Here is an 18,785-nt window from a genome sequence, read left to right as displayed (position 1 = left end):
TTGGATGAAATGTTCTATAATATAAATGTCCATTGGGTCCAGTTGGCCTATAGTAGAAATTAATTCTGATGTTTCCTGTTTAATTTTCTGTCTGGATGATCTGTCCTTCACTGAAAGTGGTGTATTAAAGTATCCAACTATTATTATGCTACAGTCAATCTCTCCCATTAAGTCCAACAATAATTGCTTTGTATAACTGGGTGCTCTGGGTGCAAATATATCTAGAATTGTTATATCCTATTGTTGAATTGATCCCTTTATCATTATATAATGATCTTCCTTTTCTTTTTTTTACTTTCCTTGGCTTGAAGTCTATTTTATCTGATATAAGTATAGATATTCCTGCTTTTCTTTTTTTTTTTTTGGTTTCCATTTGCATGAACTTTTTCTATCCTTTCACTTTTAGTTGGTGTTTGTCTTTATCAGTTAAGTGAGTTTCTTATAGCCAGCAAAGTGTTGGTTCTTGTTTTATAATGCATTCAGCCACTCTGTGTCTCTTAATTGGGGCATTTAATCCATTTACATTGAGGGTTATTATTGATATATAGGGATTCACCATCATTTTTCTTTTTTTTTTTTTTTCCTGGTTGTTTTGTAGATCCATTTTTCCCTTTTTCTGGTCTTACTGTCTTCCTTTGTGGCTCAGTGGTTTTTCTCTAGCTTTACATTTTGCATTCTCACTATTTATTTTTAGTATGCCTCTTCTTAGTTTTTGTGTCATAGTTACCATCAGGCTTACCAAAAATAAAGTTATAATTATAACAAATTATTTTAGAATAATAACAACTTTAATATCTAAGAAAAAGGAAAGAACCAAAGCCAACTCTACATTTTGGCATCATTCTCCCCCAACTTTTTGACAATTTGTTGTTTCAAGATACATTTTTTAATATTGCCTTTTTCTTATACAGTGCTGTATATGTTAGTATTTCATCAGGTTTGTCCTTTAGTCTTCATACTAAAGATGTAAGTGGTTTATTCTCTACCCTTACAACATTGGAGTATTCTGAGGTTGCCTGTGAACTTACTTTACTAATGAGTTACATACCTTCAAGTTTTCTTGCTGCTCTTTAGTGTCATCTTCTTTCAGATTGAAGAACTCCTTTTAGCATTTCTTGTAAGGCAGGTCTAGTGTTAATTCCCTTAGCTTTTATTTTTCTGAAAAAGAATTTATTTCTCCTTCATATTTGAAGATTAGTCTTGCTGGATACAGAATTCTTGGCTGACAGTCTTTTTCCTTCAGCACTCTGAATATATCATCCCATTCTCTTCTGGCCTGTAGCATTTCTACTAAGAAATCCACTAAGAGACATATTGGGGCTCCACTGAATGTTATGTGTTTCTTTTCTCTTGCAGCTTTCACTATTCTCTCTTTGTCTTTCATTTTTCATAATTATGATGTGCTGTGGAGTGTTCTTCCATGGATTGAATTTGGCTAGTAACCTCTGAGCTTCTTGTACCTGGATGCTAGTATCTTTCTCCACACTTGGGAAATTTTCAGCCATTATTTTCTGGAATATGCTTTCTACATCTCTTCCTTTTTCTTCTCCTGTATGTATGCCAAGTATGTGGAGGTTATTTCACTTGAAAGGAATACCACATTTGCTGTATTTGTTTCTTTTGTCTTATTCTTTTTTTCTTTTTGCTCCTCTGGTTGGATAATTTCATGTGTTTTATCTTCAAGTTCATTGATTCTTTCCTCTGTTTAAGTAAGTCTGCTTTTGGAGCTTTCTACTGTATTTTTCAATTCAGATAATGTATTCTTTATTTCTAGAATTTCTACTTTTTTAAAAAATTGATTCTATTGCTTTGTCAAGTTTATCATTTTGCTCCTGAATTATTTTCCAGATATCATTCAATCTGTATTTTCTTGTGACTCCCTGAACATCCTTAAAGGGTTATTCTGAATTCTCTGTCAGACATTTCATAGATCTTCTGTTCCTCTGCATCCATTGCTGTGCTTCATTTGTTTCATTTGGTGGCAACATATTTCTCTGTTCTTTCTCAGTCTTTGTGTGTTTATGTTGATGTCTAGGCATTTGAGGACACTGCTATTTGCTGCTGATTCTCTGAAGAAAGCTTTTTGTGAGGATCATTAATCCCCTCCAGGTTTGGGCTGTGTGGAAATTCCAACCCAGGAAGGAGTCTTTCCTGCAGATTGAGCCCCCTGCAGTTCTACTGCCTTGATCAATTTCCACCAAGACCAGCTACCCATGCTGTGCCCAATGTTCTCCCAGTGGGCCAGCCTTTCTCCTGCACTCCAACCACTTCCCATGGGGCCAGCCTTGTATGCATCCCTTGCAATAACTTACCAGCCTCTAGGCAGCTCTTTTCTCCTGCCAGTTGCACCCATCTGCTCCTATGCAGGCTGCAAGAATCCTGCCAGTGGTCTTTATGGTGTGTGGGCTGTTATGGTGCATTCTGAATCCCTCCTTTCCCCTGCAGACTCCAAGCAGGTTTTTGTGAAGGGTGCTGCTGTGGCTATCTCCAGCCTGTTTAACAGCTAGTCCCCCTCTCTGTACCAGGCTGGCTCAGAACAATAGGCACTATCCCTACACCCTCTCACCATTGCCTCTTACGCCTTCATGAACTTTGTAGGTCTCTTCTCCTATTCAAGTGGTCCCAGGTTGGCAGTCTTTGCTTTGTAATAGTTGTAAATTGGTTACATGTGGAAAGGTGTGATGCAGGTAGTCATCTATTCTACTACTTGATGATGTCACTCCCCTCCATGAATTTTTTGAAGACCCCTGGTATTCACTTCCCTATCACACACACACGAATATTTTAAATATTCATTCTCTTCACATGATCTAATAAAAGTTCTGTCATTCCAGTTTTTATTCATCTGAGCTAGTGTTCTGCACTTTCCAGGCAACAATCCTCTAAGTTTAATTATCTTACATGTTTTGAAATCTTACCAGAATCTGAAATGAGTCCTTCTCTGTGCTAGGCTTACTTTGAGACTTGTTAAACAATGAGATGGAAATTTCAGGACACCTAGAAATAGAGACCAATCGAAAGTTTCTGTTCACTTCTCAGGCAACACCAAGCAATGTTCAAACATTACATCACAGTTTTAAGCCTTCTGTCACAAGTGTGAAACCTTCATCCTGCCCCCAGACTAAGCTAGAAATTCAACTGGTGCTGAGTGTTAGATACTCAAGTTCTGTAGACACAACAGCACAAGAATCTGACTCCTTTTATTCATTCCCTGGGATAGAAATAAATGCGCCCTGGTGAAGACAATCATAACCCTAGCAACTTGTTGAGGTAGGTCCCTCTCTGTCCTCTAGTTAAGTATTAAAAGAGCGAGCAAGTATCATTTCTAGAGAGAGATTCCTCAAAGGGATCTAGCAAATATTGTATGTTCTCTTCCCTCACAAATATTTTATTTTCCTGAAAAGGAGCATAATGTTCTTAAGTGACTTAAAATTAAGAAGTCACAATTTGATTATTCTTTTTGTGTGTGTCATGGTAACAGTAGGGGAATACGGTAGTAGGCTTTGGGCCATAAAGGGTATTTAAAACCATTTATTATTTATTTATTATGTATTATTTATTATAATATTGTTGTCTACCACAACAATAAAGTGAACACTTTAATCACTGGGTCACTATATTAATTAGGATTCTTCCAGTTGCTAAGGACAAAAGTTTAAGCAAGCCAATTAGCTTAAGAAGGGATATCATCACATAACTTAAATACAGGGATTAAAATGACAGCTGGACCCACCTCTCACAGTGTCATCAGGGCTCATCTCTCTCTATTTCTCAACTTTGCTTCTGGTTGCAGGTCACCTTCCTTCTTCAGAAAAGCTCTCACCATGCAGTAGGAAAGGTGCTGCCAACTGACCCAGGTTCACATACTTCCAGCTTCGCAACCACAACGGGAAAAAAAGATTTTTCTCCCCTACCATCCACTTATCTATTCCAGAAGGAGTCTATATGGGCCATGTGCCCATCCCTGAACCAGCCACTTGGCCAGGGGACAGGGTCATGTGTCCACAACCACAGCAGTGAGGGAGACAGGCCACCAGGCTTGACAGGGTGACAGCTCAACCAGATGGAATGAGAGAGGGTTGGTGGCCTGAGGGGGGTAGATTTAAGGCTACTATAGTCAAATATTTGAAAGTGATAGATGCTTTCTATTTCAGAAAACAAATCTAGAGTTTATTTTTCCATCAATCCTAATTCTTTTAAAAGTTATCATGGAACTGGATTGCCTAAAAACCATGTACTCAAGATGCAGAGAAAATATTCACATTCAGTGAAAAGACACGGACTCCCATTTATTACTCTGAAGCGCTTCTCAGTGAAAGACGAACATATCACCCGAGAAATTGACCTGGTAGCAGGAAACCACCTGTCAATGTTTTCATCCACCAGGTCAAAAGGCCATTGAGTGTTCACTCCTGAGAAGCCCAGACACCAAAATGACAAGGAAAACATTAAAGATGTGCATTTGGAAGGAGAGAAACTCGGTGACTTTCATGGCTATATTAACTCTCTTATCCTAAAGGATATTTTTAAGACCTCAATGTAAGTGCGCCTGATGCCTGGGATAGAACCATCATACATGGCACTGAAAATATCCACCCTCCAGAACATATGATTGGAAATGAAAATGAAATGTTTTTAACATGCTGTTGCTAAATTATAGTAAATAACCAGGTGCCACTCTACACAGATAGCCACACAAATACCACACTCTCCCAGTTTTTCCTTCCATCCCTCTAGCCATACCTTCTCAACATCTACACTGGCTCCTCTTCCCCTTCCTCTCCCTACCAAAGTATATTCTGACATTGCTCTGGTTTCATTCTGGACCTTCTTGCCTTCTCCATCTATAGTTACCAACTCTGAGCTTCCTGCTCTCAAATCTGCATCTCAAGTCCAGACCTCTCACCTGATCGTCCAACTGCTGTACCTAACTGCCTGCTAAACAACTCCACACGGCAGCTCTGGGTCCAAAATATTAACTCCTCATTCCTACCTCAACCCCAATTGCTCTTCCTCCAGTGTTCGTTACCTCATGAAACAGCACCTCCATCCAGCCATCACTCAAGTCTGTAACCTGGAAGTCATCCTTAATTTCTACCTCTCCTTCAACAACTCCTTTCACATTTAAACAATCACAAATTCATATTCCACGTCCTAAATACCTCTTAAATGTTTACTGACATAGTTGTCACTTCTCTATACATGTGCCCACTAGTCCGAGCTACCGTCATTCTTTGCCTAACTACGTAGCCCCCTAACTCTCCTACAACCATTCTGGCCCCCTCCCTCCACCAATCCATTCAAATCCAATTTTATCAATCTCTGGCTTTAAAATGTTCAAAGGTTTCATAGCCCAGGGTGTCTCAGAAGGAAGTGTTCAGACTAACTTCAGCAGAATCCTTATAGAGGAACTTGTTAAAATGTTGGCTCTTGAGCTGCACCAAACCCAAAGAATCGTAAATTCTAGGAGCATGATCAAGACACTGAATTTTTAATCCCGAATCCTTAATAAGGTTTACAGGACTTCCATAATCTGATCTCTTGCAGTCACAGGTTAGGACACTTTCCTATGCTGTACGATAGATGGCACATTATGCTTTTCCGTGAGTTGCACTCATGGTCCTGGTTACCACTGGTAATCCCACTGGTTAAATGTCTCATTCCCTGCCTGATCAGAAGCTCCAGGAGGATGGCAGCATGACTGTCTTGGTTACCACATATTCCCAGTGCTCAGTGGGCATAACATTTGGTGTTTAATATTCACTGCTATTAGAATAAAAGAGAATTTAATTTAAAGGGCTTTCTCCAAAACAGGGTTAGTTAAATGTACCTGAAAACATCTTCATTTGTTGACGTAGTGTACAGACCAAGAAAGAGCTCAGTTTACAATGATTTAAATCATTTAATTAGTGGCTGGAAGAAGAAAGTTTCTCTTCAAAAGTAATTATATTTGGAGACTTTCTCCAGTCGCCAGTGAGATTCAATGATCAGAAATATGTTTTGGACTACATTCATGGAATTTCTGATCATAAGTACTGTAAAGGTAAATCCAAACCTTAAAAAAAAAAATTTGCCCCCTGGTGTAAAAAGGGAAAGAGACCCCCTCCTTTTCTTAGAGCATTTCCTTTAGAAAACTAGTAATTGTAAATTCTTTCTCTGTCCCTTTGAGATATATATAAATCTTTTCAAAAGTTAAATAAACTTCTTGCCAGCTTTACAACCCAGGAATGTCTTTCTCAAGGACCTGGGAGTCCTTTGAAATGTAAACATTGAGGAAAATAGTGCCCCTTATCTCCCAGTCTCTATAAGAGCTTAACTTAGGCATCTGGCTCCAAATTGTAGCTACTTACCTGTCATAGAGACAAGAGAAGTTTTATTCCTTTGGATAAAAGCAATTATCAAACACAAATGTCCACCCTAATTACCAGGTGAACCTCAGATGAACTATGTGTGAAAAACAGGGCTGCCACAACCTCTTATTTGGGGGAGGAAGGATGTTAATATTAAGCTACAAAGCAGTAGATGTGACAGGAACTCAATTCCAGCATCGAGGGCTGTGGAAACTGTTTACTAAGTAAGTACCATTCTTTGTTAAGATCACTCCCATCACCAAAGGCAAAGCAGTACTTCATTCATCAAGAACATCGTCCTTAGCCAAACCAACTTACCTTGATTTAGCCAAATCAGCTTTTCCTTTTATGTACAAGTTGGTAACAAAGGTGGCCAACTTTTTAAAATTTTTCATTTTCTAGAATTTTATATAAATAGAATCATACAGTATTTACTCTTGGTCTGGCTTCATTCACTCAGCTTAATTAAGATTCATCCATGTTGTGGCATGTATCAGTAGTCTGTTCCTTTTCTTTCAGGTAATATCTTTATTATGCTATTCATACATTTTTCTTCCCACAGAGCTCCATCATTTTAGGTTTACTATTTCTTTCTTTCTTTAAGGTATAATTGACAAATAAAAATTATATGTATATACATATTTTTGTACATGTACATGTGTATGTGTGATGTTTTGATATATGTATACATTGTGAAAGGAATAAATCAAGCTAATTAATGTATCTATCACTGCACATATTTTTTGTGGTGAGAATATTTAATATCTAATCTCATAGCAATTTCAAGTATATAATAATTATTAACTATAGTCACCATGCTCTACAATAACTTTCCAGAATGTATGCATCCTCTCTAACTAAAACTATGTACCCTTTAACCAGCATCTCCCCATCCTTCCCACCCCCTCAAGCCCTTGGCAACCACCATTCTATTCTCTGCTTTTATAAGTTTGTCTTTTTTAGATTCCACATTTAAGTCCATTCCTTTTTATCGTTGAATAGCACTTCATTGTATAGATATACCATACCACAATTTATTTATCAACTCATCTGTTGATGGACATCAGGGTTGTTTGTAGTCTGGAGCTATTACAAATAAAGCTGCTACAAACACTCTTGTACAAGTCTTTGTAAATACCTAAAAGTGAACTGGTAGGTTCATACAGTAGATGTATGTTTTACTTAATAATACAACTCAATAGACTTAGCTGACTTCCATTTGTTATATAAAATTACCCCTCCACAACTACTTCCCTCCCCCCACTGTAGTTCCTATTTTCATACACACACTACTATATGTTTTTCATTTAAATCAATAGGAGCCTTAATTTTACAACTAGAAGAAGAAAGAGGAAATAGTAGTAGAGAGAGGAAAAAAGGTAGAAAGAAAAGGAAGAAGTATTTCAATGGGTCTCCATTCATTCCCTTGAAGAGCTTATTTGAGTGTATATGTTTATGTGTAATTATTTTATTTGTAGCATTTTAGAAATATATATGTACAACTTCAGGTTGAGTGTTTTTTAAAAAATATGTGTATCCTTTTATGAATAATTCATTTTACTTTAAAGCTATAAGTATAGATAGTCCTCACTTTGCACAGTTCTGTTATGCAGGATTCTCAGTTATCATAGTTTAGTTAAATAGCACTAGTCCCTGGATGACATGGTTCAAATTTCAGCTACCATGTATATTAAATGTGAGTAATTGCATAAAGTACAAACTTTACTGCTAGCTCCTCAGTCCAGAAATACTACATAAACAACAGACGCATATCATGATCAGTGACCAATCATATCACCTCTTTCAAAGTCAACCAGTGATCAGTTATTCAGTTCAGGCACAGACAGCAAAGCATGTAGTTATGTTGCCTCCTTGTCTCCCATTGACAAATCCAAATGGCATTTTACAAAACTGGATAAATGAAACAGGGAATTAGCCAGCATAGATGAAAGTGCAATAAAAATACAAAAAATCATGCTGGAACTGAAATTCAAGTTGAGCTTAAATGCAGTTATAGAAGAAACAGCTGACCATGGGAATGTTGACACCACCACTGTTCAAAAGACTCCAGATATGCAGCCTGAAAGACGTTGTGAACATGAACTCATGGACATGAAGAGGGAAAGTGCTTGTGGATAAAGGGATGAAGATGTCCCAGGGGAAGCAACACCAGCAAAAACTTCATGTTAAATTGACTCTTGGAGGTATTTCACAACATTGAAAGAAGAAAGGATAAAATGCTGGAAGCTGATCCAAACATAGAAAAGAATATGGCAACTGTAGAAATGATGCTTGCTTCATCTAGTAATTTATATAATGAGAAGGTAAACACTTTCAAACTACTCTTGATAAGTTTTTTTCCCACAATAAAATGCAATGCTTTAATTTTCTTTGCTTCTAATGCCCTAAATTACAGTGTACTATAAATAATATTAGTTTTACTATTTTTTCACTCCAAATACATTAATAGCCAACAATAAGAGAGTTCTGAATGTTTTAACAAAAATTTTTGAAGGTCACAGAACAATCGTAATCTTTCCCACTGATTATTAAGGTTGCTTTGCGTAGTTCTGGCCTGTATAGTCCTGCACTACCACACAAAGCAAGGACTGCCTATACTACTTATTTCTCATTAAACAAGTTAATTCAAGTGCCTGAAACAGTGTTTGTCACAAAGGTAATTCAATAAATTTCACCTATTATTTCAAAGACATTACATACCGTTTTTCACCTCTATTGCAAAACCTTTTGTTTAATGGCTATACTTTCTGCTCCTATTTTGCTCCTTCCATTCCCTCTTGAAATCATTCCAGTCAGGCTTTTGTCTGCAACTCTCCAACAAAATTGCTCTCATCAAAGTCTCCAATCACTTCTGAATAGCTAAATCCAATGATAACTGTAAGTCTTACTTGACATACTTGGCAGCAGCATTTAATTCAATTAATCACAAAAGAATCGTTTCTGGTTCGCTCCTGCCTTACAGGCTGATCCTTTTCCATTTCCTTTGCTAGTTATTCCTCTCTCTGACATTTAAACATCAGAATGCCCTGGGGTTCAGTCTTTGGATCACTTCTTTAAAAACAATCATTTCTTTGATGACCACAACCAGTCTCATGATTTCAAATGCCACACACATATGGATGACTCCCAAATCTGTATCTCCAGCGCTGACCTCCCTCCTGAAATCCAAATTTGTATGTCCAACCACCTAATTTCCCTTAGATGGCTAACAGGCAGCTGAAATTTGACTGAGACTGAGCAACAGCAAACTAATTTTCCCTCCCAGACCTCCTCCTCCCCGTATATTTTTCTCTATTCCATAAAGAACACCTTCATTTACTAAAACCCTTGAATGTACATTTAACTCTGTCTTTCTCTCCTTCCACCTCCTCCTTCTCTCCCATCCCAGCACTCATATACCCTATATTGAATGCATCAGCATATTCTGTCAACCTTACCTCCTAGTTACTAGAACTATTCCCGCTTTAGAAATAAAAAAGCTGAGCCACGAAAAAGTTATTTACTGGTCCAAGGTCACAGAATTGATTAGTAGCAGAGTTGGGATTTGAACCCAGATAGCCCAGCTTTAGTGTTTTAAAATGGCAATTTCCTCAGTTGTAGTCATCACGGTTTCCAAAAAATTGAGGTCTAATTTCAAGAATGTTTTTGATAAGGAAAATAAACAAGACAAACAGTAAACAAAAATAACAGTTTCTTCCAACTAGACAATTCAATAAGAAAATATACACCTAATAAAAAACATCACTTTGTAAACCAAAACATTCTCCATAATGTAATTTTCCATTCAGTTTTATAACCTTTTTGTCTGTATATATAATTTTTGAAAATTGGGACCATACTTTTTTTCTGTTTTCTAATTTTTTTTTAATTCATAATGTATCATAAACTTTTATCCATGATAATGGAGCATCTAGCTAAAATTAAACTTCAGTTTTTTGGAAACCATGAGCAGTAGAAGTAAGAAAATTTGCCATTCCAAAACTACATAGTTTTTCTATTGCTGTAGAAACAAAGGATTAAATTCACCTTTAACACACTGCTGGTTTTGGCAAAAACACTCCTTGGTTTTGCAAAGATGAAGCAAAGATAATGTTGAGAAAATGAAAAACTAAAATTGCTCAGGATGGAGGCAAGAAAACTGGATGTGCTTCATCTAATCTAATCTGATTTAATCACTACCCCAAGACTGATTTGGAAAAGTGGCATTTAGGGAGACCTTTCATAAAAACCTGACACCCTTCATTGTCTAAGAATATTTCTTTCCTCAGAGAAAGAGATGAGATTAACAGATTATGATTGTTGTCTATCATTCTTCAGTTACAGCAATACTATGTGCCTCTTTCCTAGATATTCTGTACTGAAGGGTGAGAAAAATAGCATTTCAAAATCACTTGTTCAAAAACCTCTTTCAAGACTACCAGAGTTTTTATTAGAAAACAGATTTTAAAAACAAACAAACAAACAAACTTGCCCCTCACTTCCCAAAACAAGGAGAGCCAGTTATGACAGGAGGTTATCATGAGCCCATATGGTTGCCATGAGAAGACAAGAAAAGTCTTTATGTGCTCCATTTAAAAGTTGCCTGCCATTACACAGAGCCCTTATGACTGGCATTAGTACCTTTATCAAAGAGACCACAGAGAGCAAGTTCTCCCTCCCAGCATGTGAGGACACAGCAAGAAGGCATCATCTGTGAACCAGCACATGGGCCCTCACCAGACACCAAAGCTGCCAGCCCCTTGATCTTGAACTTCCCAGCCTCTAGAACTGTGAGAAATAAATTTCTGTTGTTTACAAGCAACCCAGTCTATGGTATTTTGTTATAGCAGCCTGAATGGGCTAAGGCATACCTGCACCACTCTTTAGAAGGTCCGGGACAATTAAGATGAAGAGCCCCATTTTTGGGAGAGTGCTAGATAGGGTCACCACATACAACAATGCAGTTTGTGCAGTGTCGATAGCATCCTGCCTGAGGGGTAAATGGGGCTGAAATCCAGTTGTGTTCTGTCTTCTACACCTGTGCATACTAGTGTGAGCTTGCTTCAGCCCAGAGAATGGGATGTCTTTTTGTAATCTGCACACAGACTCTGCATGTGCTGAAGAAGCCATGGTGCTACTAGAAGCCTAATGTTGCTTAACATTATGTTTTATTGGGAATCAAGTTATTAAATCCTTTGATTAATCACTATCTCCTGGTGTCCTAATATTTCCAAATAATGGAGGATTTAAAGTACCAAAGTAAGGCCTGGTTCTTTAAGATCAGAAAGTGGAAGTTGACTCTAATTTTGGCAGACCTATAAGACAGACTGTACGTTACTTCTAGTGTTTTGGAGAGGTTTTGTTTGTTTTTGTTTTTTGTTCTATTTAGTCCCTAGGAAACAACTTTCTTCAAAGTCACCATGCCCAGTGATTTAGCCAAGATTTTCTGTAGATTGATCACCATATAAATTGTTTATCAAGATTGACATTAATTATTGACAAGATGTTTGGAGAAGACAAGCCAAGCCTCAAGACCAACCAATTGGAATTGAACATCAGCAGCAGCTGCTCTGGTGTCCAACTGAAAGGGCTTTCTTGATCATATCAAAATGAGATGGGGACATGGGGTTTTTCTGTGCTTGATGTTATTATTTATTTTACTATTAATTTTCAGTTTTATTATGTTATGGCCTAAATCAAGGGCTTATGTATGCCTAATAAGACCAATTGTTGCAAATGACCCATAAACATTTAAAGAATCTGTAGCCTCTAAATGAAGGCACATTATTAATTCTGTTATTTATATCCTTATATGTGTTTTGCATAATTAGTCTATAAAAAACTATTACTGTTTTTAAACAAATGGTCCTGGAACAATTGAATATCCACATGCAAAAAGTGAACTTCAATCCATACCTCACACAATACACAAAAATTAATTCAAAATGGACCATAGACCTAAGAGTAGAACCTAAAACTATAAAACTTCTAGAAAAAAACAAAGGATAAAATCTTTATGCCTTTGGCTAGGGAAAGATTTCTTAGATATAAAACCAGAAGCATGATCCGTAAAAGAAAAAACTGATCAACTGGACTTCATCAAAATTAAGAAATTCTCTTAGAAAAAGATTGTTAAGAGAATGAAAATACTAGCCCGACTGGGAGAAAAAATATTTGCCAATCACATATCTGATAAAGGACACTAATCCAGAATATAAAAAGAATTCTCAAAACTCAATAATAAAATAAGCTTGTGATGGTTAATTTTATGTGTCAACATGGCTATGTCATGGGACCCAGTTTTTAGTCAAACACCAGTTAAAATGTTGCTGTGAAGATATTTTTTTTTTAGATGTGATTAACATTTAAATCAGTAGACTGTGAATAAAGCAGATTACTCTCTATAAGGTACATGGGCATCATCCATCAAGTTAAAGGCCTTAAGAGAAAAGAGTGAGGTCCTCTGAAGAAAAAGAAATTCTGCCTCCAGACCACTTTTGGACCTAAGACTACACCAATTCTTCCCCAAGTTTCCAGCCAGCTGATCTGCCCTGCAGATTTCAGACTTGCTAACCCCCACAATCATGTTTGCCAATTCTTTAAAATAAGTACCTCTTTCTGCATACTCGTATATACACAAACTGATACACACACACACACCATACTGGCTCTGTTGCTCTGGAATACCCCTAACACAAAAAACAATTTTTTAAATGGGCAAAAGCTCTGAAAAGACATTTCACCAAAGAAGATATATAGATAACAAATAAGTACATATAATTATTAGCCATTCGTATTAGGGAAATACAAATTTAAAGTACAATGAAATACTATTCATGAAAATGTCTAAAATTCTAAAGACTAACCATACTAAATGTTGGCAAGGATGTGGAGCAACTGGATCTCTCTACATAGCTGGTGGGAATGTAAAATGGAAAAATAACTTTAGAAAAAAATTTAGCAATTTCTTGAAATGTTAAATATACACTTACCATATTACCCAGCCATTCCATTCCTACGTATTTTCCCAAGAGACACAAAAGACTGGTCTAAGGTCATGATCAAACACTTGTTCATAAATGTTCATAGCATCTTTATTTATAATATCCAAACACTGGAAACAATCCAAATGTCCATCAAAAGGTGAACTGAGGTAAAACCATACAATGGAATTCTACTTAGCAATAAAAAGAAACGAACTGTTGATACTTGCAACAACATCGATCAATCACAAAACTAATACACCAAGTGAAAGAAGGCACACAAAAGAAAGAGTACATATAAGAGTACTTCAAAAAGTTGATGGAAATATTTGTATTATCTTTTAACTCTATTTTTCCACAAACTTTTTGAAGTACCCTCATACTGTGTAATTTCATTTACATAAAACTCCAGAAGATATAAAGTCATGTATAGTGACAGAAAGCAGATCAGTAGAGGACTAGGAATTGGAGGAAGGTCAGAAAGAAGGTAGAAGGAGGGATTATAAATAGGCGTGAGTGGGGGACATGGTCTTGACTGTGGCAACAATTTCACATACGAGGGTACTTTAAAAAGTTCATGGAAAATAGAATTAAAAGATAATACAAATCTTTCCATGAACTTTTCGAAGTACTCTTGTATATCAAAATTTATGAAATTTCACATTTAAAATTTATGCCATTTATTGTGCTGATTATACTTCAATAAGGCTATAAAAAAAACTACTGTATTTCAATTATTCCTTACATATCTAACAGTATTTGCTTTACATATTTCAGGGTTATATTATTTAGAGTCCAAAATTTCATAACTAAAATATCTTTGTTGTGAAGTATACCTTTTCATTAAAAATAATATTGTCCTCTATGTAAATTATTTTACCTTAAATTTTCTTTAGGCTAGTATTAATGTAATAGCCAGCCCAGTTGGTTAAGAGTGTGGTGCTGATAACACCAAGGTCAAGGGATCAATCCCTGTACTGGTCAGCTGCCAAAAAAAATAAAAAATTTAAAAATTAAATAAAATAAATAAATGCAACAAGGGTTTGCAATCTTGGCACTATTTACATTTTAGCCCTGATAATTCTCTGTTGTGGGGGCTATCCTGTAATGGTTGGCAGAATCCTTGGTCTCTAACCCACTAAATGAGATTAGCAGTCCCCTCCCAGATGTGCCAACCAAAATTGTTTCCAGACATTTCCAATTGTCCACTGGGGGACGAAACCAACCCTAGTTGAGAACCACTAATTTAAAATAATGGCTGGGATATAATAAAGGTCACATAGGCATCTGCTAACAAATTGTTCTATCTATTGTTATGTGGCCCTTTCTCTTTTCTAGTGCCAGTGGCCACTGCACTGTGCAAAAGCCCACAGTATCAGCCCACTGCCCACAGGCTGCTACATGACGTGGCTGTACTTGTTCTTGGGCCTCTCAACTCAAATGCTTCAGATGCTGTTGACTTCACAGTGTTCACTCTAGGTCCCAACCACACCTCTAGCTCTTATCCCCTTAAATGAAGGGATCAGTGGAGTTCTCCGATAATTTCTTCTACTTATTTCCTAGGATTCTCATAATTTTTCAAAAAGCAATAGCACAGGCCAGTTCTAATGTCTTCTTTCAACATGTCTGCTCCTGCATTTCAGTAGCAGATGGTCTCTAATACTGTGGCATATGGATGGCCTTCCTCCCTATTTCCAAGCTCATTTAGGATTTGTTCTTTGGGATCATCTTACGAAGTTCTGGGAATGTGGGGAAGCCTTACATATTTCCTAGAACTCTATCCTATATATTTTTATGATCAGAATGGATCTCCTTAAAAATAGACCTGATTTTCCCTAAAAGAAAAGATTTAGCTTTGCTCAATCAAAACTATGGAACAGATTGGATTTTAGTAGAAAAACAGTGTGCTTAGAAACTCTTGGTAGAAACTAAAACATGTTTTGTTTGGTTTTGTTTTAATTCCTGCAATTTTTTTTTTTTTACCACCACACCACAATATAAAAATAGTAGCAATTGATAGATTTATCAATCTGACCTTTTATGAAATGTTGATGTTATGCTTTTGCTATAGATACATGTTTTCCCTTGGATTGCTTGATAAAGTATCCGTGGTGTATTGAAGACATCTGAGATAAAATTTTGCAAGGAGTCAGAAGGTAATATTTTCTTGACGTGCTCAAATTTGGGGTCACTTTAGTATCACAAAGAAGATTATAGTCTAGAGTTATCTATCTGAATAAACGTGCTATTCACTGACTTATAGAACTGGTGAGGATCGGAACTCACATACTTCAGCCTCCAACCCAATTCTGCACTCTGGACTATATCATCACTGCCAAATGATCACTTTCTCCATGCAATAAAAGAGGACTAAACTGCTCCACATGAAATAAGAAGAAAAGGCTGAGAGAACATTTGCTCCTTTAGGAAAAGAAGAAAAGAAGAAAGGTAAAAAGAGTAAGTTGAAATTAAAAAGCAAATACCAAATTAAGGAGATAAAAACTGCAACAAAGGGCGATACCATCCTAAATAGATAAATATGTTTTACAATTAATTTTTTAAAAAAGAAAGAAAACCCTGCTTCCATAATAGAAAATTAGTAAAGGACACAAAAAATTCATACAGAATGACAATTGAACTATATATGTACTCATTAAAAAAAGTTAAACTTTACTTATTAATAAAGAAATAACTATAACTAAATAAAGACACACACACACACATATAATTTCCTTTCAAATTGCCAATAATTTTTTTTTTAATATTACCCAATACTGCTCACAAAAGAACAAGGAAATGGGTACTCTAGTACACTGCTGGTGGTAGTCTAAATTAATACTAAACAATACATCTAAACACAAAATCATACTCTATAATAGCATTATGGTTACAATACTAAGAAACCTCAGGTTATAAAAACTAGAGGTACTAAAATCAAGGCTACAATAGGGAAAGAAGGAATGGAGTAGAGAGTTTCAGAATTTCAACACCAAAATTCTTTCCACTGCAGGAATTTTAATAAAGGCATTTTTTATTCATCCAAGTACGTTTTATTTCTAGCTACAAAAAAATTTATTCAATAACTGTCATAAAAATTACCTTCATAGAGACTATGTTTTCTGAGTCTAACGTGGCACTATTATGAGAGAGAGAGAGAGAGAGAGAGAAAGAAAAAGGGAGAGACAGAGACTGTATAATCCTATATGACTGCAAACTAAAATACAGTTTCCTAAATAGCACTTGCCTTAAAGAGAAAAGTATGAGGAGAATTTTTAAAAGATTTCAAGCTAAATAAAAGCAGTACTTGAAAAATTTGTAAGATGAAACTGCAACTATATTTAGAGAAAAACATTTTGCTACTACTACTAATAAAACAATGAGTAATAAATATTTTTCTTACAGCCTGTGCATTTGTTAAGGCCTTTATACATTACCACATTTAAACTTATTTGTGTTTTTATTGTAAAATAATATATACGTATGGAAATAGAACATGTATATTTTAAATAATAATAACAATAATAAAGCAAACACATGGGTAAACACCCCATTTTGTATGAAGAAAATATTGCCAAAACCTTAGAAACTTCCTGTGTAGCCCTCTTCCAATTACATATTCTCCTCCCCCCACAAAGCGAACCCACTATCCTGACTTTGATCCCTTACATCATAGTTGTCCCACTTATGAATACATTCCTAAAAATATACTGATTTGCCTGTTCTTTTAACTTTATTTAAATGGAATCACATTGTATGTATTCTCTGCACCTGCTTATTCTGCTCAACAATTGTCTGTAAAATTCATCCAGGTTACTGCATGTAGCTATAGATCTTGTTTTCACTGCAGTATCATACAAACACGCCACAATTAATTATAAATTCTACTGCTGTTAAATACTGGGGTTATTTTCATTTTATGGCTATGAATATATTTACACATGTTTTCTGATGTATATGTGCAAGATTTTCTGTAGGTTAAATATCTACACGTAGAACCACTGGATCTTAGGATGTATACACATTTCATTTTACTGAGCAATGTCAAACTAGTCTCCAAAATAGTTGAACCGGTTACATTATCACAAGTGCTTGAGGCCTCCACATACTTAACCCAGATACTATCAGATTTTATAATGTTTGCCAGGCTGGTGGGAATGTAACCATTTCTTGTTGTACTTTAACTCTGAATTTCCTCATTAATAATGACCTTGAACATCTTTTCCTGTTTATTAGACATTCAAGTTTTCTCTTTTGTGAAGTTACATTCTCATGTTTTCTCCATTTGTCCATTAGGTTCCTTTTTTGGTTTTTGATAGGGATTCTTTGTACAAGGGGTCTGCAAAAAGTTCATGGAAAAAAATGGAATTAAAAGATAAATCTTTTCATGAACTTTTTGCAGTTTTCCTGTCTATATTGGGTATCAGTTTTTGTCATTTATACAATTTGCAATTACCTTCACCTACTTTGTGACTTGTGTCTTTACTTCCCTTATGGTAACTTTCAAGAAAAGAAATTCTTCATTTTAATGCAATTGAACTTACCGATCATTTCTGTTATGCTGTGTACTAGAATATGTACACACACAATGCACCTTATTTTACTTTGTTGTTGGTATGTACACATGCTTGTAGTCTTATTTAGGAAATCCTTTCCTACCTGAAAAATATAAAGACATTATAAGATATTTTCCTAGAATTGATTTGTGTATGATGTGAAATAGGGGCCCAATTTAATTTTTTAAAATATGGGCACCCAACTGTCCTGTTAATATTTATTGAAATAAACTATCTTTCCTCCATTGGCTTCATACCAACGATGTTATACACTGAGAATCCTTTAATGTACACTTTTGTGACTGGATTTTCTATTCTGCTCTATTGTTCTATTTCTGCAACAATACCACTACCTAAATTCTATAGCTTTATCATGTCATTGTATCTCCTTGGAGGGCTATTCTACTCACCCTATTATTTTTCTTCAAGAGTGGACCAATACATAGGCCTTTGAACCTAGATATAAATTTGAGAATCATTTTATCAAAGGTCCATAAAATAACAAGATTGAGATTTTAATTAGGATTACACTACTTCTATAAATAAAATTTGGAAAAGTTGGCATTCACATAATGTTGAGTCTGGTATCTCTCTACATTTGTTTAGATATCCCTTAATTTCTTTCAATATAGTTTTTGCCATCAGAAGGTTTTATAGCTTTTGTTAAATTTATTCCTATGTATTTCATATGTTTCTACATTGTTGTAAATGGTATGTTTTTACAATTTCATTTTCTGTTTGCTTATATATTAAAATGCAACTGATTTTTGTAGATAGGTTTTTGCATCCAGCTAACTTGCTAAATTCCTATTTCTAAAAAATATTTTGTATATCCTTTCAGGTTTTTCATATAGAATCAAATCAGCTATGGATAATGAGTTTTATTACTTGGCTCCCAA

At 35.6% G+C, this 18,785-nt stretch overlaps 1 protein-coding gene across 1 annotated transcript in view; it reads left to right on the top strand.

Annotated features, from left to right (window-relative positions):
• The window catches only part of LOC134375130 (NXPE family member 2-like), a 29,613-nt gene extending 14,763 nt beyond the window's left edge, over positions 1-14,850 (top strand). The window contains 1 exon segment of the mRNA XM_063093311.1: positions 14,672-14,850. Within this exon segment, the coding sequence (XP_062949381.1) occupies positions 14,672-14,850 (179 nt within the window).
• Positions 14,851-18,785: the final 3,935 nt, after the last annotated feature.

This window comes from Cynocephalus volans, chromosome 4 (assembly GCF_027409185.1).
Source record: "Cynocephalus volans isolate mCynVol1 chromosome 4, mCynVol1.pri, whole genome shotgun sequence".
NCBI classification, from domain to species: domain Eukaryota; kingdom Metazoa; phylum Chordata; class Mammalia; order Dermoptera; family Cynocephalidae; genus Cynocephalus; species Cynocephalus volans.
This window is presented reverse-complemented; position numbering and strand designations above follow the sequence as displayed.